The 27866-nt window shown below is 43.7% G+C and overlaps 1 protein-coding gene and 1 pseudogene across 4 annotated transcripts; one reads left to right on the top strand and one right to left on the bottom strand.

The window, feature by feature from the left end:
• Positions 1-226: 226 nt before the first annotated feature.
• On the bottom strand, positions 227-27075 carry NME9 (NME/NM23 family member 9). Of its 4 annotated transcripts, XM_023736001.1 has the most exons (9): positions 14547-15089; positions 13489-13560; positions 11494-11610; positions 10274-10349; positions 7890-7972; positions 7435-7527; positions 5954-6108; positions 4371-4507; positions 227-1894 (listed from the first exon to the last, which is right to left on the bottom strand). In XM_023736001.1, exons 1-9 carry the CDS (start codon positions 14679-14681, stop codon positions 1830-1832), a joined length of 933 nt encoding a protein of 310 aa, XP_023591769.1. In that variant the 5' UTR covers positions 14682-15089; the 3' UTR covers positions 227-1829. The 4 variants fall into 4 exon arrangements, with proteins under 4 accessions (XP_023591769.1, XP_023591770.1, XP_023591771.1 ...); XM_023736002.1 differs by lacking the exon at positions 11494-11610; XM_023736003.1 differs by lacking the exons at positions 11494-11610; positions 13489-13560 and having other exon boundaries at positions 14547-14603.
• LOC111821438 (protein LSM14 homolog A-like) lies at positions 16551-19591 on the top strand (annotated as a pseudogene).
• Positions 27076-27866: the final 791 nt, after the last annotated feature.

Consider the following 27866-nt stretch of genomic DNA (forward strand, 5'->3'; position numbering starts at 1 on the left):
TTCCTGATGCAAGGAACTCCTAGACTCTTAAGAAGGGATGCCCTACAAGGCTGAACCCACAGTATCCCTGAGCCACCAGTAATAGGGAGGAGGGCACATGTCGCCACTCCTCCCACTCTGGCCCTAGTGGCCCACCCGCCTCCCCCCTCCCCAGCCTCGCCATGCCCAGCTACTTCCTGGAAGCCTTAAAGAGCCATCACAGACACACAAACACATCTCCCCAACGAGCTCAGCTCTTCTACTTGCTCTTCCCCTCTCTCCCCTGCTTTTGGAGTTCCTGGTCACGCCGTCTCTCATCTTGCCAGTGATGGAAGAGCCTTGGGTTCCGGAGAGATCACATAGCTGTCATTTTGGTGCACCTCTGCCCCCAAGTAGCTCATTCAGCACTGGTGTGGCAGCCCAGGCATGGGCTCTAGGGCTTCTTCAAGTGGTTTGCCAGCTCTGAGGTGGGCACAGACTGTGTGGATTCCCCCTCTTGAGCCCACTCTCAAAGGGAACAGCACAACCCCATGGTGGATTGTGTGTCTGCAGTTCTGAAACTGGGGATCCACTTTTCCAGGCAAATCCCGTCAGTGAAGGCTCTATTAGCACCTTGCTTCATGTGAGGGTCCCGTCCAGGTCCTGATGAGCACAATAGGCATGCATGTTTCCATCCAGAAGTGATACACGGTCCTAAGAGAACCACAACTACCCACCCAGTATCACAGGCCTTGGTCCCACCTTCAGTGCATCCTGCCTCATCCTTCTCTCTCCAGTGCCAGCACTGGGCCTGGCACAGAGTGCCTTGTGCTGTAGGCCAACAGAAAGATTAATGCAACCATGAAGAACAGTCTTCTGGGAGCTCCCTACCCATTTAAAGAACTTCTTCAAGTCATAGCAAACACCTCTGGAGAAAACCAGCAAATGAGAAGGAAATTGCTGACATTTACCCCATAGTGCAGAAGAACATGGCCTTTTTCTCAGTCAGAGAGAGAAGAGTACAACTGGGTTTGATGAATTTACAAATGAACCAAAGAGCAAACTGGAAAGAGCGAGTGACTGTGTATGTTAACACTCACAGAGGTAATAACAATTACTTTTTGTGAAACTTCCTGTGTCCTTTAAAAGACAACCCATGGAGAGGCAGCTAAGCCAATTTAGTGGAAGCTGAAGGCAGCCTGGCCCCACAGGTTTTAAAATTAGGTTTTATCCAAAATCAGAAGCCAAAGAAATGGAGGAGGGAAGAGGTTGTCAAGAAAATTAGATGAATCCTGGTTCCAACTATAACCTCCAAGCATTGCTTTACGAACATGCCCTGAATGGTGGAGATCCACAGGTTGGCACATCTGACATGCCTGTCCCTGTGACGGGTAAGCAGCATGAAGAGGTGTTTAGAGCTGATTTCTATCTGCCTCCACGTCAGTGTGCCTGGAAGTGCCATGCCCAATCTTGTTGCACTGTGTTCAAGTTCATGGTTACCAAGTTAACAGCTCAAATTTTTTAAATCTATAAAGTAGATTTACTGTTGGGGCAACACTATCCTTTGTAACTCAGTGTCCCCTGAAATGACACCATGTCACAGCAGAATATAATAACTGATGTTCATTTATTTTTTTAAATCCCAGAGACAGCAAAAAAAGTTAGTATACATTCGATACACTGTTCAATAAGAAAGGAAAGTGTATCTTTTCATTGCCCATGAAAGACAGTTAAACCAAAAACATATTGGTGCTCGAAAGAGTGAGTTCCAATTCTGGAGGCACCTTTAATGCTGCAGACCTGAGTGCACTAACATTTGATCCTGTGGCCTGATCCCTGGTCACATGCTCAGGAAGAGCAACACAGCCATCTCAATCCATGTTCTTGGGGAAGCTCAGCGACTCGGTAGGGCCCACCACTCCTTGGACCTGGCCACCTGTGCAACAAGAGATGTGCTGTAGGGTTTCCAAAACAACCCTCCCAGGTCCTTCTGCCCTACCCACCATCCACAAGGAGGAAAAGAGGACCTACCTATATCACTGACAATGAAGTTAGGGGTGGGAGTAAGAGGGACACCAAAGAGGGGTCCTAATATGTGTGTTAATAAACACGCATAGAAATTAAGAATTAGGAGAATGAGTAACATTTGTTGAGCACTAATACGTGTCAAGTGCCAAGTTAAGAGCTTTACATCCTTTGTCTCTCATTTTCACAACAGCCCTGTGAGGAAGGCTGTTCTTATGGGGTCATAATGGGACTATTATTATCTCCATTTTACAGATGAGGAAACTGAGGCCCAGAAAGGGTAAATAACTTTCCCAAGGCTATTCAGCTGGAGTCAGGATTCAAACCCAGGATTGTCTTCAGAGCCCTTGACCCCTGCCCCCAATGCTTCTTCTTCGCAGGAAAAGTGCTGGGTAAGTTGAAAATGTCACTGTTCCTGAAACCTCAGAAGGCATGACGCTGACATCAAAGCAATAAGCACAACAGCAGCACATTGACGTGGGTGCTTCTTCAAGTAGTGCCCATTGGAGGCGGTGCACTTATTCCCCATATGTGATCTGGGCTTGGGTCCTTCTGGAGTTTTCCCTTTTGCTTATTATCACCTGAGACCCCTTATGATGACTCTAGCCAAAAAGTCAATCTCGTGATCTCTGACTCTCTCCAGTACCCTCATCAAGCATTTCTCAGCTGGTTCACCCTCCTCCTTCCCGAGTTAGACCTATTTGCTTCCAGTTACTTCCCAAAAGGATGAGAGGTGTCCACCACCGTGGACATAAGGAAGTGCATCCCTCTGAGGGCAGGTCTCTAGAGGAACGTTGGCCCTGGTGATGCCTCCCTCGCTGAAGTGAAAGCGAGGGGTGACTGTGACAAACGGTTGGCACAGGAGGTTTAGACTCACGTCTGATCCACAGCAGAGCCATACTTCCCATGATCACATGACTCCCTAAATTCCATCACACTCTCAGTTTGTTCCTCAGCTGACAGTGGAAATAATTACACCTCACAGGGTAGCGGCAAGAATTAAACAAGCTGGTACAGGTCACCTCCTGCCCTACCTTACGGTGTCCTCTGACCACCTATTTTTCCTGACTGGGTTTGAAACCTTGAGGAGACCATGAGCATAACAAACATTTGAGCAAATATGTCAGTTAAATCCCAAACATTTAGGGCACACATAGCTTATTACCATTTTAGATCTGTGTGCAGTCTTCTCCCAAGAATTAGATCCAGGATATTCACCCCCTGGCCCCTTCCACTTTACTTCAGGTTCAAACCAGAGACATGTAACTCCACAGCAGGAGCAACAGGGGCCAGGCCTAATGGGGCAAGTCACATGCTCTCTGGACCCTTTGAGTTTCTCAGCCAGGTTTGGGTGGAGTGAGGACCCTGCACGCCTTTCCCAGAGGCTGTCTGGGAAAGCTCTACACGAAGGGGAAGGGCCCTGAATTATGAGCACCCATTCCAAATTTGGCGGCTGAGGGGCAGGAGGGTCACAGCAGGCTCCAGGAAGAGGATTCTGTGGCCTGCAGCCCTCTCCCTCTCAGATACCCCACTAAGGGGTTAGTGTGGTGCGGAGCACGCAGGAAGTGCGGGGCAACAACTGGTCGATGACTGGCTTTGAAGGCAGCTTCCATTAAGTCAATTCAGTTTTCCCAGTAGTTTCCACAGGAAAATGAAAAGTACCTTTGCAACAAAAATATAACCCCAAAATAAGATTCATGCTTAAGAATGCAGCAAAAATTTTATTGAGGTATTAAAATGCAGCACTGTTTTTATGAAAGCACAGAACAGTTCAGAACTGATGCTAAAATTACATAACCAAACCATCTGTGGTTCAGTTGAGTCTGACTCATGGCAACCCCTTGAGTGTCAGACTAGAACTGTGCTCCATAGAGTTTTCAGTGGCTGATATTTTCAGAAGTAGATCACTAGGCCTTTCTTTCAAGGCACCTTTGGGTGGACTCAAACCACCAACCTTTCTTTTAGCAGCAAGCGAGCTAACCGTTTGCACCACCCAGGGACTCCAAAGTTATACAATGACCCCTATTTTCAGAACAAGGAGCCCTGGTGGTGCAGTGGTTAAGCACTCGGCTGCTAACTGAAAGGTCAGTGGTTGGAACCCACCAGCCGCTCCTCAGGAGAAAGATGTGGCAGTCTGCTTCTGTAAAGATTACAGCCTTGGAAACCCTATGGGGCAGTTTTGCTCTGTCCTGTAGGGTCACTATGAGTCGGAATTGACTCGATGGCAATGGGTTTAACTTTTTTTGTTTGTTTGTTTTTCTACAGGACTTTATGAAAGACTTAGTAGCCAAATAGTGATTATCAGTCCTTACACACACTCAAGTACATAATCACAAATTCCTTTTCACCTCAGGTTTAAAAAGACCAAATCTGCCTTGATGACTTACCCTGAGGGGCTTCTGTCCCTTCATCTGAAAACTTGAAACTGGGGAAGAGCAGCGCCAGTTCTCTGTTGGCATCTTTTCTGTCCTGGCTTCCATGGACGGCGTTAAAGGGCATTTGTGTGCCGTACTGAGCACGGAGACTGGGATGTTGGCAAAATGTAAAAGAAACAGTTGTTTCATTTGAAGAGAAAGGTTTTGCTCTCTGGCATCATGATCACCAATTACTAGTCAGCACTCTGCAACCCTGTGAAGTTGCTTTCCCTCTGTTGGAAATACCAAGAACAGCGGCAGTGAAAATAAGACAGCTAAGGTGTATTCAGTTGCCGCCATGTCTGGGAACAGTGCCAGGGCCTTACATCCATGGTTTCATTTCATTTGCACCACAGCTTATCAGGGACACTTGGTCATTATCTCCATTTTAAAGGCATCTGAGTAACGGTGTAATCTCAGGAGCTGCCATTTTGTTGATATTACTACCAGAGGCTAGCACCATGCCAAGTGGTTTATATATGCTTGCCTAGGTAATCTCACAATAACCCTGTGAGATAATGTTGATATTGCTAGGACTTCCTGTGTGTCAAGCACTGTCCTAAGTGTTTCATAGATATATATTAACAAATTTAATCCTTACAACAATGTCTCAGACAGTTCCTGTTATAGCACCGTTTTTTGGATGAGGAAACTGAGGCACAGAGAGATTAAAGCATGGCCCAAGGTCACACAGTTAGTAAGAGGATTCTGGAGTCTGTTCTTAACCCTGACTGTATGGCCTCTCCTGATAAGTGCTTGTATCCCAGTTCACGGACGAAAGGACAGGCTCGGAGAGGGGTTGCCCAAGTATTTGGTGAGCTAAGATCTGAACCCTGGGCTGCCTTTCACTAGCCCAGGCTGCCTCATAGATGAATGTTCCTGGCCCCCTACAACTACAGGGTACAATTGCAGTTACTTGGCCTCTTGCTAATTTCTGGTTCTCTCCAGTTAGCTGGGCCTCTCTCAGCTTCAAGGGCCAAAACACAGTCATTTGGCATCAGCTGCATCAGGCTAAATAGTCACAGGGCCAAGGAGCAGACCAAGCCAGCCTGTACAGGCCAGTACAGAACAGTGCTCAAATGGTAGGGGTCTTCAGGACACCCCGGCAGGAAGGGGTGAGTCTACAGTGCAGATTTTAGCCCAGAATCTCTGACTTAGCAGGCCTGGTTGAGGCCTTGGAATCTGCATTTTCCCGATGAGTCTGTTGTAAGTGGTGCTGGGCCCATACATGGGACCCACTGTGTGGTTGAGGACCGAATGCAGCAGCAGTCTTCAAGAGAATGCAGAAGAAGAGAGAAAGCAGGAAGGAGGCAGCTCCCAGGAGGCACTCAGCAAAGGGCTGGTGAATGGATCAGAAGGGGAGCATATCAGGGTCTCCCCAAATACATAACAAAGAGGTCATGGTCCGCCAGATATACAATAAAGAAGGGGCCTCCCAGCTGTCAGAGACCCTTCTGTGTTACCCACAGTTCTGGGGCTGAACATCGAGTGGGGCTGTCAGCATCCTTGGATATGGGTTTTGAGATGGATGAAAGGACCGCAGCTGGTGGTATCACCTGTCAGGTTGCTCCCTCCTGGCCACGTCAGGGTCACAGGGCCCCATAAGGGTTCGCCAGGCAGTGACCACATCCTCGACACCCTCTGTCCTAGTAAGGATCAGGAGATGGCTTGGTCCACTGCACATATGATGTATCAGCTTCTCAAACGCTTCCTAGGCACAGGAGGGAAGACAGTGATCCAGAGCAGGGCCACTGAGGCTTGTAAAGGGCCAGCCAGACCCATCCCACCTAAGAGATGGGAGAGGGTCAGTGAGAAGCCTTTCTACCAGTCAGCATGCCCATGGTCACCCAACCACTACACCTCCCCTGTCTGGCTACCTCTCTCCCTGCTATGGAAGAGCCAGAGAGGGGCGGTGATGATGACCAACCACACCCAGAAAACCCAGATATAAGTTAAGGGCATGAGACTTTTAGTTGACTCATTTTTGGTTGAACATGAAATGATTATATTAAGTTAAGCAAGGGCATTAAAAAGGCAAAAACAAAAAACAAAAAAACTGAACCTGTAACCAGTGAGTCAATTCCGATTCATACTGACCCTACAGGACAGAGTAGAACTGTCCATAAGGTTTCCAAGGCTGTAATCTTTACAAAAGCAGACTGCCACATCTTTCTCCGTTGGAGCAGCTTGTGGGTTCCAACCGCTGACCTTTTGGTTAGCAGCCAAGCACTCAACCACTGTGCCACCAGGGCTCCTTACTAAAAAGGCCATATAAGGTAAAACCTGCAAATGCTGGAACGTCTGTAAGGCGGAAACCTGTCAGAGAAGGAAAACTCAAATATTTTCCACTAAAACAAGCAATAGAAAAGTGGTAAGATAGCACCCGGTCAGAGGCAGAAAACTTGCGAGACATGGAAAAACAAGGCAGTCCCATCAAGTTCCAGCTCTCACAGATTTCACTGTATCAGGAAATACAATCTTGTATGGATACTGGATAAGCAAGGGGTAGAACATAGCTGAGAACTTTTTTCTCTTATTTATTTTTTTGCAACGCCTTGCAGTCATTCCCCCTTTTTCAAGTAACAGTACCCTAGTTTTCCTTTGGGGAACAACCCTTCCCCATTCCACTTGGTCGTAGTTTGACTGAAAACCATGATTTCCCCCCCACTAACACACACCCACAACCCAAGAAGCAGGACTGTGACCCAAGCTAGGTCAACCAGACTCTTCTCCCCAAGACTTTATTGTTAAACTCTCCCTTCAATTCTTTTTCTTCAATTCTGTAAGTTATGGGGTATCCTAGTAATTCCTTATTTTGTTACTTTAGAGTCAGAAGCTTTTCCTTACAATCAAAGAACTTTAACTGATACAGCCTAGAATCATTATTCTGAGAGCAAATTCATGGCCCACTTGCTGTCCATATTCTAGTTCTTCATAATAACCTGCTTTGTCCCAAACTAATACCAATCTATAAACACAGTGTTGGAGAAAGAAAGAAACAAGAGTGTTCTTAACGTATGGAAGTAGATGAGCTGACCTCTCCAGCTCTGTGCTGATAGAAAAGCCGCATTTCTGCCTCTGTCATGGTTCTTTCCTCATTGGTTAAAATGTCGAACCCAGCTTCCTGGATCTGTAGAATATATATGTATGCATATACACACACACACACACACACACACACACACACACACACACACTTATATACACATGTGTATATATATATAAATGTTCCGAAGGATAAGCCCAAATTCACATTTATCTTAGCTGAAAGGTAAAAGAAAAAGATACCACTAAAAGTTGTAGAGACCCTCATCACCAAGGTATCAGTTCCAATCAGAGTTAACAATTTTCATTTACTTAAATGGAATTTCAGTTAAAATTCCTTAGAAGCCTCCTTATTCCACCAGGACATCCCCTTGCCTGACACACCTCCCGTTTTTCCCCAGAGAAAACATGAAGACAGTTGTGGAGGGCAAGTTTTTTCTCCCTTACCTTCATAATGAGCTCATCAGTGTTTCCATGTACCACTGCATCTGGTTTAATGATGGCCAAGGTACAAGTCTTTCCCAGTGAAGCTGAAAAAAGCCAAAGGACAGTGCTGTTGGACGCTGAGCTCACAATACAGCCTCTAAGGCTCTGCAGAGGTCATCCATGGGGACAACTGCAGCCTCCACAAAAGGCTTCACTGCACCAAGTGCCAGGCACAGCCCTAGGCTCCTTGCATCCCCTCAACTGGCCTCTTGGCTGTGCCTGTAGCCCCTGACTCTGATGGGTGCACAGGTCTGGCTCCAGACCTTGATCTCCACCTAGCTGTGAGGGACAGAGTCTGGCTCAGTGAACCTCAGGGGAAGGGACGGGGGGCTGCTGAAAGACGGCTCAGGAAGAGAAACCAGAAACAACTGATAAGACTATGTGGCAGGGGGCAGAGAAGAGGGGTTGGAACCAAGGCAGCTCAACCCTGGCCACTCCTGTAGCTTCCTGTCACCCTCTTGTGACTTCTCAGCTTCTACTGCTGTCTGTGTTCTCCCCTCACTCCTGCTTTTTAACTTTCCTGGCATGTGGCCAATAATGATTGCCCCAACTCACAAGCTTACAAGACTTTTCATGACTTTTCAGCTCCAGCATAGACTAGCAAACTGTGACTTCAGGCCTCTCTGTCTCAGTTTAAATTCTCCTGAGACAAAATCAAATTGGCTCAGCTTGTTCTCAGCAAAGGCACCAGTCACTGACCAGTCTCCTGATTGGCTGCCCTTGGGTCTGGGTCCACCCGGCCCAACTGGTTGTGCCAATGAGGGAGGTATCACCTGCTTGGGACCGCAGAGGCTGGAGGGAGGCCTGTGTCTAGTGCACAAGCCAGTCTCTATTTTATTCCTGCTTGCATTCTCCTGTAGCCTATTTTCTGCTTCTCAATTTATACATCAGTTGTGTTGCAATGAAACTTGAAAATATCTGCATTTCAGGAGGGCTTTCTACTATGGAAACCTCAAAAATGTGTACCATAAATGTGCAAATCATTTTAAGCAACAAATCTATTCATTTTCTGTGACTGTGAACACTTGGACTGTAAGGGACTCATATGATAAATTCCATTATAAATTGAGTGATTAATGAGATCACCTATAGGTGTAGAGTAAAAAGAGAAAAGACCAAAGCAGAGGCCTGGAGGAATCTGGCTTGAAAGAGAAAAACAAGAAAAGAAGCCAAAGAATGAGAGGCCAGAGACATAGAAGGAAAACAAGAAAGGTACTGGCATCTCAGAAACGGCAAGAGAAGAGGGTTTTGGGAAGGAAGACATGAATAGCATCACCCAATTCTGCAGAAGATCCCATAGGCTGTAGACTTGGATTTGGCATCAAGGTCACTGGTGCCCCGGGGAGCACCATTTCAGAGAGCAGTGGGGACAAGGCCAGACTGCAGCGGGTGTGAGCAGAAGGTGAGGGGTGGGCCACCGAGTGTGGACAAGGTTCTGGAAGCTTGGCTGGAACTTCGTTTTGCTCCCTAGGTGGAAGAGACTTGAGAGGAAATACCAGGGAAGGGGAGAAAGAGGAGATAATCCAAAAAGGAGGCAACAAACTTTTCACGCAGACAAAATCACTGATTTTCTTTCATACTTGAAGTCTTCTTGCTCTCCTAAACTGTGCTCTTTCCTTGTTAGAACCCACACAGGAAAGAAAAAAAAACAAAAAAAAAGCCTTTCTACTGCTTGCAGTAATAAAATATAATTGTCCTCTTATCAGCTCGGTTCCTGAACTTAATCCTGGTTTCCTCTAATGTCCCAGTCACCAAGAGACACCTTTACAATAACAGCCTGTCTAACTTCTGACTTTTCTTAATACTATTGCTGGAGTCCTAAAGTGTGGGCTTCCTCTTGTCAGGTCAAGTTGTTCTGCTTATATTAAAGTTTCAGGAAGAGCTGTGATGTCCAAGAGTGAAATCTGTAAGTTGATACTGGGAGAATAAGGGGACAAGGGTGGAGGGGGGAGATTTTCAGATGCTTCAGAAAGAAGGTGGAAAAAAAGCAACTTGGCAATCTTTAGTTCAAGTAAGGACTAAGGAAAATACCATCATCATGATTTTAAATGAGCAGTGTTACTACCCTCCATTTTAGTAAATGGAGCTTTTCTTTTGCCTGGGAATTGCCATTAAAGTCACACTTGCTAGATGTGACCATGATCAGAAAGCTGTGAATGTGCTCAAGAGACCATTAAAAGGCAGAAGGGAGCTCTGACACAGTATGTTTAAGTCAGGTGATTGAAGACAAAGCACTGTATGGAGATTCAGACCGCTCAATAAACTGGTTACGCATATATTTGAAAACCCACATCAAATCTGAGTCTCCTTTGCCTTTTTGTCTTGCTCACTGGTTCTGAACTCACCCACGTCCTCATCTTCACCATTGTCCTTTTCATGGGAAAAACGTTCATCTTCATTAGTAAGAGGGGCATCTTTGATCTAGTACAAATTGGTCATGAACAAAAAGTAGTTAGCTAATTAAAAATGATCAGAAAGACCTTCAAAAAGCAAAGAAGTAAAGGTCCGAACTTTGGAGCAGAAAAAGGGTCAGGATTATCAGAGTCTTGGAAACTTTACAAAGATCCTTTTTAGTAGCTGGGTGATGGTGAGGGGTGGGGAGTTAGAAGACAAGTAAAATCCATGCTGTTCTTAAGTTATAGATTCTTCCCGATTTCGTTAGCATCAAGTAGAAACTAAGAAAAAAGAAAGAATTGGCAAGAAGACAGAGGAATAATGGAAATACAATGAAGTATTAACCAACAGGCTACAAAATACAGGGCAGTAGTAAAGAGATAGAGAATTTAACCCCGGAAGAGGCACACGAAATGTAAGCATTAGCAATTTTCTTTCTTGGGGAGAAAATTGCCAGTTTTTTTGGAAAAAAATAAGATTTGATTCTAATCCAGTCTATAAAAATAGGGCTTTGCTATTTGGAGTCGAATACGCAAACTTGAACAATGCTAAGCCTCACCTGGCGTGTGCACAAAGTGCGAGGAAATTCTCTCTGCCTCAGGTGTGTTAGTTTTAAAAGACAGCCAGTAATTTGAGAAAAACTTGCAGTCTAGGTTATCATGAAAATAGTTTATCAAGTCACAAATTCTGCTGATCCTATTTCTCATGGTAATGACAGAGCTTAATTTCTAAATTGAGATCACGAGTAAAACCTTCAGGAATGTGAGGTGAGGGCCTGTCACGAGGAGAGATTTCACAGTGAGGCTGAGGGGAGCCTGGGCCACTGACTTTCCTACCCACTATCGGATTCTATAACTTTATTTCTGGATCCATGTTCAGGGTTTCAGAAACCCCTGTTAAGAGTTGAAGTGGGAGGTGAAAGCCAAATGGATAAGAGAAGTTAAAGGGGTCTGGATGAAGGGGAAGACTTCTAAAAGAAGGCTTCAAAATAAGTGGACATTGTGCTCTCCCCTGAGCTCTAAGTGAGGAATGAATCCAATGTGAGAATTTTAGGAATCTTTCCACGGATAGCTCCAGAAAATTTAGGTGGGGGGGGAGGGACAAAGCTCTGCTGGCCTTGCCATATGAGCACATTTGAGACTTTGCTGCTTGTAGAATGACCCCCGGTTACCACTTTCCGTTCTCTGCCTTTAGTCAACACCCTCTCCTCTGCCACCAGCTGGTCGAGGATGGTTTTCTGCAGCAGTGGGGCGTTTGCTCCTCTAACCACAGCCACCAGTTCTCCTCCCTAGAATACATTACACAAGTGCTGGTCACACTTCATGAAATCCTCTTCTCACATGTTAATCTCTTTCAAGCTACATCAAGAATGTCCAAGAGTTTTTTCTGGAGTGTGCCCAAGGTCAGGGTCTCTGAACCCAGGCCCACAGCCTCCACTGTCCACTTCCAGGTGGGCTCTCACCACTGCTGCTGCCTTCTGTGGCCCCTCCCATGGCAGGACGCCCTTAGGCCTGCCTGCCCCTAGTTCTTAAATGATTTCTCCTCTTTGCTCTCTATCTTCTCCCCCATGTCTCTCCTTTCAAAACTTCCTTCAAGGCAACTGGGAGTTAGTTAAGGGGGAATAGTGCATAGTAAATTGTGAGTGACCAAGTGTGGCTTATACACAGCTCATTCAGTCAACTTTTTATTGAAGACATACTATGTGCCAAGCACCAAGTCAGAGGCAAAGGATATGAATGTGAAAAGGCAGTCACTGCTGTCAGCAAATGGGGAGCCGAGTGGCGAGAGAGATGGGCAAAGAAACAATACGATAAGATCATTGCTTTAATAGGGCAATGACAGGGTGCTAGGAACTGAGGCAAGCATAGATGCCCAACTCTCTCTGGGATGGTCAGGGAAAACTTCACAACAGAGGTGTTTGGGATGAACCTGAGTTTCCTGCTTTAACTGTACTCTATTGTCTGCTTCCTGTATATTACTCACAAAGGAATGGATCTGGAGAAGAAGTTCAGGTAGAGTGGGGGTTCTCCTTCCATTTCTACCCCACTCCTCAGCGAACCACCATAAGGTTAGGGATTGTAATGAAGCCTGCTGGACGGGCACGTGATTATGACTTACGCTGTAATCACACAGAGCCCAAGCAATCAAACCCTTGTGGTAATGATCCCATTTCTGCAACTGACCTGTGACGTCAGTTTGGCTAGAGGATTGTTCATCTCTCTGAGCTCTTTCCCACCCTTCCTCCTAGCCTCTCCTCCTCCCTCCTGTTTTATCACGTAACTTCTCTCTTCTACTAAAAGCTGAAGCTCAAATAATGGTTGCTTTAAATAGCTCCTAATTGATAATACTTGCAGTGCTAAGGGCAGGAAGCCAAAGTTTGCCAAAGAAAATCACCCCAGCCTGGTTACCTGGAGACCTGGGTGAGCAGACCTGTTTCCCTGCCTGTACAATGAGGGAGCTCTGGAGTAGCCTTTAGGCCTGGCAGGTGACCTAAACCTAGGAAATGCAGGTGTGAGATGGTGGGCCGTAAGGGGTATGGAAGCCAGAGCATGGATGCCATACCCAAGGACATTCAAATAATTTTTCAGAACTCTGAACCACTTTGATTTTCCCCAGTAGTCCCTGTCATTTCTGACTTTCTGTAATCATATCTTCACATTTTATGATTAAATAAATGTGAATGCAAAGCTTGTTTACCCCATAAAGGAGTAATAATGTTTGCTAAAAGTTCCCCTCTAGGGAGTAGAGGATAGAAATCTTGAAGCCTCCCTGCTCTGAAAGTGAAACTTCACTCAAGAGTGCTCATGGAGCCAAGAAGGACATATGCATTTGAGTGATTTGCATTCTTTCACCATGGACATCCAGAGTCATGAAGGCTGTCCCAGCCAAGAGTGGCCCTCAGGGAGCAGAATCTTCCCACCTCTCCATGCTCCACCCAGCAGAGCAATGCCCTCACCCACCATCCCAGTCATAGGAGATAACTTAGAGAAGATCTGTATGTGGCCAAAATAATAAATAACAGGAAATGTCAGAGAAAACAGCACCACTTGCTTGGATCAGCTAGGTCTCTTGTCTCCCGGGGAGAGTTAATGCCAGTGAGATGTACCTATCTGAACGCTAATGATTTGCAACTGTCACATAATTCTAGTTCTGAAAATGTACTTACTGCATAAAACAGAAAGGTCGGCTCACACTTCCCTCGGTATTTTTCAAGGACGTCAAGACCATCTGCCTCTGCCTAAAGAAAACCAGGTGTCAGCAGGCACCTTGGGGCTAAGTGGGCACAGAGGCATGATCAGTGGGGAGCCAGCACAGGAAAAACCACGCCCCCGTGACTGCCCACCCAGATGAAGTCCTCACTTGCTCCCCTGCTGCCCCTTCTAATGTCTTTTCGTCTGAATCACAACTGTCCTGTCAACATATTTCTAAAAACTGCTAACAGTGTACTATTAATGAGAATATGATGAGGACGAACGATTCCCCCTGCTCCCCACTCAGCTATTCTGCTGGTACGAGGGTGATGCACTGTCTAACATCCTGCTGCTGCCAGGCTTGGCAACAACAGAAGTGAAAGGAACTCAAACTCTGCCTTCAAGATCTGATAAACCCACTGTATCCATGTGGGTACAACAGATTCCCTACCTAAGCATTTCCTCAACACACTCTCTACAAAAGCATCAAAACTGACTCCCAAGGGTGGAACTTTGAAGTCCTTGAGGAAAAACTTCTTTAGACATTAGTGTAAGCTACATTTATTTTCTATGAACCTCAAACCTATGCAGTATATCAACAGTGTCTCTTACACACTTCTCTGGAATTTATTCCCATTTCCACATATTAATCCAAGTGAACGTTTGCTAAAAATTCCCTGTTATGGAGCAGATGATAGAAATCTTGAAACCCTGTGTTGTAAGAGTGAAGCCTCCATCAAGAGTGTTTATTGAACCTAGAAGGAGCATATGCATTTGAGTGACATGCATCCCTTCCTGGTGTACATCAAGAAGTGCCCAAGCCAGCAGTGACCATCAGGGAGATGGGGGTGGATGGGAGTGGGAATCTTCATCTTTAGAGAAATTTTAAGGCATCATGACAAATATCAACAAAAATCCACAACTGATGCCTTTTTAATTATCTGAAAAGGGCAGCTCACTTACTGTTCCTCACTGTTTATAAATTTTCAATTTTCTTACAGTGTTGTGTGGCTTTTTGCTGAGAAAATCTTACTAATGCAAAATGCAGGTGGTCCTGGCCAAGCTCGACCCTCATTTTCTGGAAGAGGCTCACCACAGGTTTGCAGGGGCCACACCAGCCTTGATAGACGTCTACAACTGTGTGGAAGGAACCGAGAAGCAAAAACATTCAGCAGGGCACCAGCACCCACTATGTCAGGCAAAATTTATACTGGCACATTTTAACCCCCCGTCAGACGGACACCTGTTTTCAGGGGTATTTAATGGTTAAAGGGATTTATTATCCCATCAGATTATGAGAGAGCATGGAAATAGCAGCTATTCCTCATTCTATGAGCTCAGTATTCTGAACTGTAAACATAATGAATTAAGTATGAAACAGGAACCTTCATCCATTACTGACGGGAATGTAAAATGGTACAGCTACTGTAGAAAACAGTTTGGCAGTTCCTCAAAAAGTTGAACATAGAACTACCATATGACCCAGCAATTCCAATCTTAGATATATACCCAGAAGTGAAAGCAAGAATGCAAACAGAAACCCATATATCAATGATCACTGCAGCATTTTCACAATAGCCAAAAAGGTGGAAACTGAAACGTCCATCAAAAGATGAATTGATAAACAAAATGTGGTATGCATATATATATGTATATATATATATATATATATATATACACATACGCAATGGAATATTATTTATCCATAAATAGAAATGAAGTCCTGATGCATGCCATGTCAAAACATGGATGAACCTTAAAAAATATTATGCTGAAGGATTTAAGTCAGTCACAAAAGAGCAAATGCTGTATGATCTCACTTACATGAAATAAGCAAATATACTGAAAGCAAAAATTATTAGTTGTTACCAGGGGTGGGAGGGACGGGGGGAATTTTTGGGGGGGGCAAAAAGAAGAAGAAAGTTTATGTTAATGGTAGTGGAATAATTTCAAAAAGGATATCAATAATGCCTGTACAACTTGAAGACTGTAATCAATGTCACTGAATCATACAAGTAGAAACTGTTGAATTGGTGTGTTTCATTGTGTATATTTTCACCACAATAAAAAATAATAAACTTTAAAAGAATTAAGTATGGCAGAAAATCATTTTCTTAACATGAATCCTTTTCCTTAAAGAATTTTCAGGTTACATTCAGGGTCAGGCCTAGCACAGAGTAGGCCCTCAATGAAGATTTGAATTAGACTGAAACTCTCTTTTCCAAAAGAAAGGGGTCACTGTAGGTAACCTGTCAGCATACAACCGACTCTTAACTACTCTGATAATAAAAATGGCTTTAACATTTTCCCCTGATGAATTAAAAGTCATTTAATTTGGGCAAAGCAGAATTTTATTTATAAAAATCAACATTTTTCTCTTAGAAACTGATAGATAGCTAGATGGAAACTTGGACAGTTTTTTATTCTTTGATCCCAATCTACTGAGTGTGGTAGGGTTGGGTGTGAGAAAATCCTCTGTTCTGACTGTAAATAAGCCATTAGACCTGTAAGCGAGCTAAGCAAGCTATACACGTGCATCTGGTAGATACAGCCCAGCCGACCCCATAGAACTACCATACAACTAGCCCAGACCCATCAGAGAAAGAGAGCATCATAGAACAACCAGTGCTAGAATGTGACATACAAGGGGCCACATTATAGAGGAGAGATGTCTTCCAAAGACCTCAACACTCCAAGAGTTCATGCTTAATCCACACAGGGGATGGTGGGCATTTCTGCTCAGCAGCTAGAGTGACATGGTCATAGGGAGATAGCGTAGACACAATTTACAATTTATTAGACCTGTCAGTTTTAATAGCATGCAAGTTTATTTTTGGCAGGTTTACAGTTCAAAATTTACATATCAAATAAAGACTATTAATATGATATAAATTATCATTATTAAAATTAGCATAGAATGTGGCAGCATTATATTAACACTACTGTTAAGGCTTCCCAGTGAGGGGAAGAATTTCACTGGGCATTGTGGAAAATGCCAAGCTTGGATGGGCAGAGAGGAGGGCCATGAGGGGGAAGCATGGGCAGCCAGACACAGGTGGAGAGTACAGGGGCCCGTGGACCAGACCTGCCTAGATATGTATTGTGGGAAGTGGTAGCAGAGATCACTGGAGGAGTCTGGAATGTGGGCTTCAGTTCTCTACTAATTTACTAGGCATTGAGGATTCATGATAAATTTTAGGGAGGAGAGGGAACTAGTATTTATGGAGCTGCAAGGGAGCATTGTGAGGTGGAGCCAACATGGCACCCTAGACAGACACACCATCCTGTCCCTCTGCAGCAAAGACCTGAAAAACTAAGTAAAACTGATACAAATGTCAATCCTGGAACCCTAAGCATCAAATGAAGGGATAAGGAAGTAAATCAAACACCAAATGGAAGAAGAAACTGACAGAAAACAGAATGAGGAGAGATTCGGAGTGGACGTCCCCTGCCAACTAACAAAGTACAGTATCACCATCTTGGAACACAGCCAGCAATGACCCCAGACAGGGAGTACAGGAAAGCAACTTCACAGAGTTCCCAACAGGAGACAGAGCACCTGGTAACCAGAGAAACATGCTTTCCCACCCCTCACCCTTCTAGTGAGTAGCAGCAAGAACCCCTCCGGCCTGGCAGCCCCCACCACCAGGGTCCACAATACAAGCCACCCCCCCAGGCACGCCTCCCCTTCTCCCACTGCACAGCTTTTTTCTCTTCCTTTTCTTTCTCCCTCCCACCTAGCCCCATACACCACCTCTACCCCTTCCTGCCTGCCCCCACTGCACCGCCTCTGCTAAACAGCCATTGGCCCACCGCCACCCCAGGGTTCACCCTGCCCCCACCTGCCAGCTCCCACTGCACTGCCATTTTTTTCTTTATTTTCTTTCATTTCTATCCCCCACGCTAGCTCACACCAGTACTACTCAAACTATTGCAGAGCATAGAAAAGGGCAGAATACTCCAAAATTCATTCTATGAAGCCAGCATAGCCCTGACACCAAAGCCAGACAAAGACACCACAAAAAAAGAAAACTACAATCTCTCTCATGAATATAGATGCAAAACTTCTCAACAAAATTCTAGCCAACAGAATTCAGCATCATATAAAAAAAAAGTATACCACGACCAAGTGGGATTCATACCAGGAATGCAATGATAGTTCAACATTAGAAAATCAATCAATGTAATTCACCACATAAATAGAACACAAGAAAAGAAACACATGATCATTTCAATTGACACAGAAAAGGCATTTGATAAAGTCCAACACCAATTCCTAATAAAAACTCTCAATAAAATAGGAATAGAAGGGAAATTCCTCAACATAATAAAGGGCATCTATATAAAACCAACAGCCAACATCATTCTCAATGGAGAGAGGCTGAAAGCATCCCCCCTGAGAATGGGAACAAGACAAGGATGCCCTTTATCATCACTCCTATTTAACATTGTGCTGGAAGTCCTGGCTAGAGCAATAAGGTGAGAAAAATAAAGGGCATCCAAATTGGTAAGGAAGAAGTAAAAGTATCCCTATTTGCAGATGATATGATTCTATACATAGAGAACCCCAAAGATTCCACAAGAAAACTACTGGAACTAATAAAATGATTCAGCAGAGCAGCAGGATATAGAATCAACACAAGAAATCAGTTGGAGCTGCCACTATGCCCCAGATTGAAGGCAGGAAGCTGGGGGAGGGCAGTGGAACAAGCATTGTCACCATGTTAAATCTGAGGTACCTGTTGTAGGCCCCAGCAGTGGTGCCGTGAGCAGGGAGAACCCCTTATACTGGCAGCAAGATCAACCTCATCTCCACGGCGGAAATCCACTACAAAGGCATCCTCTACACCATCAACACTGAGAGCTCCACCATAGCCCTTGCCAAAGTTTGGTCCTTTGGTACAAAAGACAGACCAATATCACTTCAAGATGAAGTCTTTGAATACGTCATATTCTGCGGAAATGATATTAAAGACCTCACTGTTTGTGAGCCACCAAAAACACAGTGTTCTTTGCCTCAGGACCCAGCTATCCTTCAGTCTTCACTAGACTCCTCTACTTCATTCCAGTCAGTAGATTCCTATGGACCTTTGGCAGGATGCCAACATACAGTCAATTCAGTCCACATTCAATAGCCAGGCAGCAGTTTGGTGCTGTTGGTGTTGCTGGAAGCTCCCTGACATCCTTTGGAACAGAAACATCAAGCAGTCGTACCTTATCCCAAAGTAGAGCAATTGGTTCTGCCTTTACACAGGATACAATGTCTCTAAAAACACAGTTATCTCAAAGTCATTCAAGCCTTCAGTCAGACCGTTTGAGAAAAAGTCCAACCATGGAACAAGCAGTACAGACCACTTCAGCCCACTTACCTGCTCTAGCACCTCTTAGGAGAAGGAGCCCTGTATCAACCAGGCCTTTGCCATCTACCATCTACCAGAAAATGATCAAATTAGAAATGCCAGCAAAAAACAAGTAGATCCAGGTTCTCCTTCAGCAACAAGGAGAGGGTGCGGCGGTCATCAACGAGGCAGGGGAAGATTTAGTATTTGGTGAGATGGTCCAATGAAATTTGAAAAAGACTTTGAAAGTGCAAATGTACAATTTAACAAGAAAGAAATTGACAGAGAGTTTCATAATAAACTTAAATTAAAAGAAGATAAACTTGAGAAGCAGGAGAAGCCTGTAAATTGTGAAGATAAAAGAGACTCAGGAGTCCATACCCGAAACAGTGAAGGAAACGCTGATCAAGAAGATCCACTTGGACCTGACTGCTATTATGGCAAAACTAAATCCTTCTTTGATATTCCTTGTGATGATAATAGAGATTGGAGACCAACATGGGCTGAAGAAAGAAGATTAAATGCCAGAACATTTAGAATCCCACTTCGTCCAAACTGTGGTTGCGGGGGCTACCAAAGCAGAGGAGGTCTTGGCTTCCGTGGTGGCAGAGGGCATGGTGGTGGCAGAGGTGGTAACTTCACCACCCCTCGAGGGTTTCGTATTGGATACAGAGGAGGTCTTGGGGGCAGAGAGTTTGCAGATTTTGAATATAGGAAAGACAACAAAGTTACTGCATAGTCTACAAACAAGTCTTTGAAACTAGAGGAATTTCTAGCTCTCCACAGACCTGAAAATTGGTTTCAGACTTTGTGAAGAATGAAGAAGTGAATTCGCTGTACATTTGTCACCAGCACTGGGTTTTGTTTTGTTTTTCTCCTCAATTTCAAAGACAGAGTGAAAACTGTGAGAGCCAGAACTCGACAGGACTGCCTTGTTTTTCTGGGTCTCACAAGTTTTCTGTCTTTGACAGTGCAGTCTTACCACTTTTCTATCACTATGAGTGGAAAATATTTTAGTTTTTCTTCTCTGACAGGTTTCCACCTTACACAGGTTCCAGCTTTCACAGGTTATAGTGCATTTACTTTGGGGAAGGGGGAAGAAGGCTCATCTTAAAAAATGAGCATTAAGTATATTTGGAATAGCAAAAGGATAAGTGATTTTCTTATGTTTAGTTAAACTAAAGCAGTACTTCAGTGGGACTTACAAGTATTTTTTCATCACTGAGAGGATTTTTCTTATCACTGAATTATATTTGGCAATTATCGCAAATTGCCTTTGGATGGGGTCATGATACTGTGTTTTGCCAAGGTGTGTATGTGTCTATCTTTATCTTTCTCTCTTTCTTTGCTCTTTTTTTGGAAATCATGTAATACCCCTTTTGAGGTAGCTCAGTTAATTAGAGTGCTGGATAGTAGAGAATTTTATCAGTCAACTATGTACACACAATAAATACTGTTTCTTAGGCAAACGTAATTTTTTAATATAGTTGTAAAATTCCATTGCCGAAGAAACATCAAGAACTTTGTATAATTGTATAAAAACAACATTTTTAAAGAATAAACATTTTAAAGTCAGCAAAAATAATAATAACAATAATCAGTTGGATTCCTATACACCACCAACAAAGACATCTTTGAAAAAGAAATCAGAAAACAGTACCATTTATAATAGCCTCTAAAAAGATAAAATGTTTAGGACTAAATCTAACCAGGGATGTAAAAGACCTATACAAAGAAAACTATAAAACAGTACTCCAAGAAACCAAAAGAGACCTACATAAATGGAAAAACATAGCATGCTCATGGATAGGAAGACTCAACAGTGTGAAAATTCTATCCAAAGCAATCTACAGATGCAATGCAATCCCAATCTAAATACCAACAGCATTCTTTAGTGAGATGGAAAAACTAATCACCAACTATTATGGATTGAATTGTGTCTTCCAAAAATATTTGTCAACTTGGTTACGCCATGATTCCCAGTATTGTGTGGTTGTCCTCCATTTTGTGATTGATGTAATTTTCCTATGTGTTGTAAACCCTAATCTCTGCCTGTGGTTAATGAGGCAAGATTGGGTTATGTTAATGAGGATTAGGGTGCAATGTAACACCCTTACTCAGGTCGCATCCCCGATCCAATGTAAAGGGAGTTTCCCTGGGGTGTGGCCTGTATCACTTTTTATGTTACAAAAGATAAAAGGAAAGAGAAGTAAGCAGAGAGTGGGAGACCTCATACCACCAAGAAAGCAATGCCAGGAGCAGAGCACGTCCTTTGGACCAGAGGTTCCCGTGCAGAGAAGCTCCTCGACCAGGGAAAGATTGATGACAAGGACCTTCCTCCAAAACCGACACAGAGAGAAAGACTTCCCCTGGAGCAGACGCCTGAATTTGGACTTCTAGCCTACTAGATTGTGAGAGAATAAACTTGTTTGTTGAAGCCATCCACTTGTGGTAATTCTGTTATAGCCGCACTAGATAACTAAGACACCAATTTTATATGGAAAGGAAAGAGGCTCCAGATAAGCAAAGCATTACTGAAGAAAAAGAACAAAGTCGGAGGCCTCATACTACCTGATCTCAGAACCTACTATACAGCCATGGTAGTCAAAACAGCCTGGTACTGGTACAACGACAGACACATAGATCAATGGAACAGAATCGAAAACCCACCCAGATGTAAATCCATCCACCTATGGTCAGCTGATCTTTGACAAAGGACCAAAGTCCATTAAATGGGGAAAAGACAGTCTTTTTAACAAGTGGGGCTGGCAAAACTGGATGTCCACCTGTAAAAAAATGAAACAGGACACATACCTCACACCATACAGAAAAACTAACTCAAAATGGATCAAAGACCAAAATATAAAACCTAAAACAATAAAGATCATGGAAGAAAAAATAAACACAACGCTAGGAGCCTTAATACATGGCATAAATACAGTACAAACCATAACAATGCACAAACACCACAAGAGAACTAGATAACTAGGAGCTCCTAAAAATTAAACATTTATGCTCACCAAAAGACTTCACCAAAGGAGTAAAAAGAGAACCTCCAGACAGAAAAAAATTTTGGCTACGACATATCTGACAAGGGTATAATCTCTAAAATTTACAGAATACTTCAACACCTCAATAGCAAAAAGACAATTCAATTAAAAAATGGGCAAAGGATATGAACAGGCATTTCACCAAAGAAAACATTCAGACAGCTAACAGTCACATGCTCGGGATCATTAGCCGTAAGAGAAATGTAAATCAAAATTACAATGAGAAACCTTCTCATCTGACATTACTATCACTAACCAAAAATAATAAAAACCAAAACAGAAAATAACAAATGTAGGAGAGGTTGCAGGGAGATTGGAATGCCTATGCACTGCTGGTGGGAATGTAAAATGGTACAACTACTATGGAAAGCAATATGGCACCTCCTTAAAAAGCTATAAATAGAAATAGCATACGATCCGACAGTCCCACTCTTGGGAATATATCCTAGAGAAACAAGAGCCATCACATGAATAGACACATACACACCCATGTTCATTGCAGAATTACTCACAATAGCAAAAAGATGGAAACAACCTAAGTACCCATCAACAGATGAATGGATAAACAAATTATGGTACATACACACAATGGAATACTACACAACAGTAAAGAACAATGATGAATCCACAAAACATCTCACAACACAGATGCATCTAGAGGGCATTATGCTGAGAGAAATAAGTCAATCACGAAAGGACAAATATTGTATGAAACTACTATTAAAAAACCCAAGAAAAGGTTTACACAGAAAAAAACAATCTTTGAAGGTTTTGAGGGAGGGCAGGTGGGGGGAGGGGAAATTAATAACTAGATAGTAGACAAGTGTTAACTTTGGTAAAGGGAAAGACAACACACAATATAGGGGAAGTCAGCACAAATTGACTAAGACAAAGTCAAGGAAGCTTCCTAGACTCATCCAAACACCTTGAGGGATCTAGTTATTGGGGCCGAGGGCTGAGGGCTGGGGACCATGGTCTTGGGGGCCACCTAGGTCAACTGGCATAACATAGTTCATAAAGAAAAGGTTCTACATCCTACTTTAGTTGAGTCGCATCTGGGATCTTAAAAGCTTGTGAGTGGCCATCTAAGATACATCTATTGATCCTATCCCATTATGGGGCAAGGAGAATGAAGAAAACCAAAGACACAAGGAAAATATTAGCCCACAGGACAAATGGGCCACATGAACCAGAGCCTCCAACATCCTGAGCCCAGAAGAACTAGATGATGCTTAGCTACCACCATTGACCACTCTGACAGGGATCACAATAGAGGGTCCCAGACAGAGCAGGTGAGAAATGTAGAACAAAATTCAAATTCACAAAAAAGACCAGACTTACTGGTCTGACAGAGACTGGAGGAACTCCTAAGACTATGGCTCCTGGACACCCTGCTAACTCAAAACTGAAGCCACTCCCAAAGTCTACCTTTCAACCAAAGACTAGACAAACAATAACACACGTAAGGAACATGCTTCTTAGTTAATCAAGTATACGAGACCAAATGGACAACACCTGCCCAAAAGCAAAGACCAGAAGCCAGGAAGGGACAGGAAAACTAGATAAATGGACACCAGGAACGCGGGGTGTAAAGGGGAAGGGGGAGAGTGCTAACACATTGCGGGGATTGCAACCAATGTCACAAAACAATTTGTGTATAAATTTTTGAATGAGAAACTTAATTTGTGCTGTAAACTTTCACCTAAAGCACGTACACACAACTACCAAAAAAAAGAGAGAGAGCATCTGCACTTTGTTTTCCTCTCCAAAAGCCCAGTGAGAAGGGTATTTTATCCCTCTATATGGAGGAAGAAAGTGAAGTTTAAAGTGTGAAATAACTGACCCAAGGTGTTAAAAAAAAAAAATGTATTAAGCAGTAAAGCCAAGCCTTGAGCTGGGTTTGTTTGATGCCATAGTCCATGCTCTTTCAAAAGCCCCAGGGAAGAAGCAGGATACACTAATTCAGGAGTGTTGGTTGGTTCAGCCAAGCAGCATAGTTTGGCAGAAAGAAAGTATTCTTACAAGCTGGGTATGGGGAAACCAGACTCAGTGAGGATGGAAGGGAAGGAAGAGAAGTATCCAGGAAACTTTAAAAAGGAAGTAGAAAGACTGGAGGTGAAAGTTAAGCGAGTGTGAAAAGGCTTTTCCCTTTTAACCTGGCAGAGAAAAAGAATGGGGTGGAGCTGAGAAGAGATAGTTTGAGAGGAGGAGGAAAGTAAACTTGATTCTAGGCACTGGGTTTCAGCTACCAGCCAGAGAATCTAAGGTAGGTGGTCCCAAAGACCACCAGATACCCAGAAGGAGAGCAAGGACAGAAAAGAGGGTTTGGCCTCCTTAGCATACAGGGGGGAGGATAAGGCTCTGGGCTTCTTCGAGGACAAGAGGTTCACAGTTGAGGAATCTGGGGACTACAACACACCATAGTCATGGGGGTGGAGCCCAAGAAAGACATCTAGATCAAGCCAGGAAGAAGTCTCTGAAGACTTAGATAAGGGCCCTGTATACAGGCCCATCGAGAAGGGAAGGCTCAACCCTCAGTTAAAAAAAAAAAAAAAAAAATGAAAAGAAAAAAAAAGGGGGGGGCCCAATTAGCTAAAAATCTCCATGCAGTATTCGCATTGATAGCTAATCCCAGTCATTTGCACCAGCTTCCCATCTCCTCTTACATACCTTGCCTCTGAGCGGAGAGGACAAAGGCACACTTCACTAGGTTAGGAGGGAGTGGGATGGTGGGAGTTAGGAGGGATTAGAAAGGAAATATATAAAAAGTTTGACTCTGAAAGACAGGGAGCAAAACAGAGAAGACACTTGGAAGGAATGGCAGAGACAAGGTGTGTGTGGGTGTGTGTGTGTAAATTTGAATAGACTTTTGCATGCTTGAAGGCAGATGAAAATGAGCCAACAGAAGGAAGACTTCCGAGATGGTGGTTGGCTTTAGCAGCAAATTTCTGCTGGCTCTAGAGAGAGTGAAGAGCATATGTTCCTTTTCCTGGAGACAGCCTGATTTTAGAAGGGGCAAAGGAGGGGCCCTTACTGCCTTCAATCAGCAAAGGCCCTTGAACTGCTTAGAACAGGGTTTGGCATAGAGTTCTGATTGTAGGGATTTAGCAAGGTGGCTGGCACTACTGTTGTTAAGAAAATAAAAGAAATGGTTTGTTTCATGCTACAGCCGTGTTCTAGTTGCACAGACAAGACACATGAAAAAAACACTAAGATTTGGCACCATCCAAAAAGCTTTGTAATCCCTCAAATAGCAGAGTGTGGCAATACTCACACCCACACAAGTGATCAATGCAACCAGTATTTATTTAGTACCCACTCAGTCTGCTAGAGTGAATGAGATGAAAACGCCTATGTCCCTGTGTGGATAGTCTAGGAGGGAAACCCTTGACAGAGCTCACCCAGACAGGGGCCTCACAAAGCAGGCTGTGTGTTGGGGGGTTTGAGATGACATAGTCCCACCCCAAATGCCCTAGGGGCTCTCAGGGGGAGGTGGCCACACAGAGGTTCAGGAAAGATTTTGTGCAGGGAAGCTGCTTTTGAGCTGGGCCTGGGAATAAAGATGTCTACAGGTCATGAGGGGGTTGTGATAGTACAGGTAGAGTGAAGAAATGGAAAAACTTGTGGCGTGTTCAGGAAACAGGCCGGAGCTCAGAACACACCTCAGGGAACAGTTGGTAAAGAGGCTGCAAAGACAGATTGAGTCATGGCAGGGGGAGGGGGACTTGAATGCTGAAGTCATTTAGCGGGGAGGTGGCAATGGTAAGGGATAAGAGAAGATACAGACTAAGCAGATGTATATATAGAGAGAATAATTGAGCATAAACACAGAGAAACAGGCCCAGAGATGTCTAGAGTGAATAAAAAAGAGAAATAGGAGGGGAGGGGGTGTGGTAGGCAGCCTCTAAGATGCTCCCCCCCGCCCCCTCAGTGATCCCCACCTCCTGATATTCATGCCTTGGTGTAATCCCTTCCTCTTAAATTTGGGCTGGACCTAGTGACTGGCTTCTAATGAATATAATATAGCAAAAGTGATAGGATGTCACTTACGAGATTAAGTTACAAAAAGGCTATGACTTCCGTGCCCCTCCCGCAGTCTCTCTCTCTCAGCCTTTGCTCTGGGGGAAGCTGCCATGTTGTGAGTAGTCTTATGGAGAAACTGATGGCAAGAAATTTATGTCTCTGCAGGCCCATAAAACAAAACAAGACTAAAGGGGCACACCAGCCCAGGGGCAAGGACTAGAAGGCAGGAGGGGACAGGAAAACTGGTAAAAGGGAACCCAAGGAGAGTGTTGACGTGTCTTGCGGTTGGTAACCAACGTCACAAAACAATATGTGTACTAACTGTTTAATGAGAAGCTAGTTTGTTCTGTAGACCTTCATCTAAAGCACAATTTTAAAAAAAAAAGAAAGAAATTTATGTCTCTGGCCAATAGCCAGCAAGGACTTGAAATCTGCCAACAGCCACGTGAGTGAACTTGGAAATGGATCTTCTGAGGCCTGACAACAGCCATGTAAATGAGCTTGGAAGCAAATCTGCCCCTAAGCCTAAACCAGGGGCACCTAACTAAGTACACCTGGATTCCTGATCCACCGAAATTGAGGGATAATAGATGTTTGTTGTTTCAAGCCACTAAGTTTTGGGTAAATTGTTATGTAGCAATAGATAACTAATACAAGGAAGGTAGGGACAAGGAGGCTCATGGACAATGCTCATGGCTGCGTAGTTCCTGGTTCCAGTCCCTTGTGACGTCTCCTTCCAGCCCTTGAGTTCCAAAAGATCCTGGTATCCCTTCCAGTACATTCCCTTTTTGTGCCTAAGGTAATTAGAAGAGGTTTGTGTTATTTAATACCAAACAGTCTCTGAGTATGACAACAGTTCTAAAACAAGGGAACCTGGTTATTAGACAGTACTGACTAGTGCACTGAATTTACTGACAGATATTCAAGCCACACACAAACACACACACACACACACACACACACACACACAGATGCACATACAGTCAAAAGTAATCACTTGGTTCTTTATTCTTTATTTCTGAGACTTAAGGTTATAGGAAAATGGTGCCTCATTACCGCCCTTCTCTTCATGGTTCAATGTCATTTAACAATTTTGGAAAAAATGAATTGAAAAAATTATTTTAAATTACCAGTTAGTCCTTTGGAACTGAGCATTTCCTCCCATAGTTCCTGGGTGCTGATGTTGACCTAAAGCCAAAAAGGATCAAAACTGTATTACTGAGGGCACTGATGGGGAAATAATTTAATGTGTTTGCTCTAGACCTCTCTCGATCTCTCTCCCTCTCTGAAATAGTTACAAATACAGCTCAAGCCGTTCCCCTCTCCCCAAACTTCTTTTCTCCTTCCCTCACTTCCTGCCTCCCTCCCCAGGGATAACCACTCTCTTAAAAATGATAGGTACTCACTGGGTGGGTTTGAACCACCAACCTTCAGGTTACCAGTTGAGTGCAAACTTTTTGCACCACCCAGGGAACTTAATAGGTAGAAAAGATGATGAAAATGATAATTACATGAATATGAGTCTAGAGTCACAACTGCTTTTCAGAAGTGGATAATTTTCTCAGGGTTTTTATGCATTTTAACCTAACTTTTAGTAACTGTGTATGTAATTGAAATAAATAGTATAAAACACATTTAATGTCAAATTTCCCTTTTCCTTTGTCTCCACTCTTCTGGAACAACACAGAAAGAAGGAAACCAAAGACTGAAAGAAGAAACTAGTCCACAGGACTAAGTGACTACAAGAACCACGGCTTCATTTATCCTGAGACCCAAAGAACTAGATGGTGCCCAGCTGCCACTACTGACCTTTTTGACCAGGGACACAATAGATGGTCCTGGATAAAATACGAGAAAATTGTAGAACAAAACTCAAATTCTTAAAAAAAAAAAAAAAAAAAAAAAGGCCAGACTTACTGAACTGGTAGAAACTAGAGGACC

The sequence above is a fragment of the Trichechus manatus genome, unplaced genomic scaffold, assembly GCF_000243295.1.
Source record: "Trichechus manatus latirostris isolate Lorelei unplaced genomic scaffold, TriManLat1.0 scaffold00084, whole genome shotgun sequence".
Taxonomy (NCBI): Eukaryota; Metazoa; Chordata; class Mammalia; order Sirenia; family Trichechidae; genus Trichechus; species Trichechus manatus.

Excerpts from the sequence above, each read along its gene's own strand:
- NME9 (XM_023736001.1), bottom strand. The coding sequence starts at position 14,681 with ATGTTTTTGCTTCTCGGTTCCTTCCACACAGTTGTAGACGTCTATCAA. Across the intron at positions 4,508-5,953 it reads AGGAGGGAGCAACCTGACAG|TCTCCGTGCTCAGTACGGCA; the intron begins GTGATACCACCA and ends CCAACATCCCAG. Across the intron at positions 1,895-4,370 it reads AGGGACAGAAGCCCCTCAGG|GTGGCCAGGTCCAAGGAGTG; the intron begins GTAAGTCATCAA and ends CTTGTTGCACAG.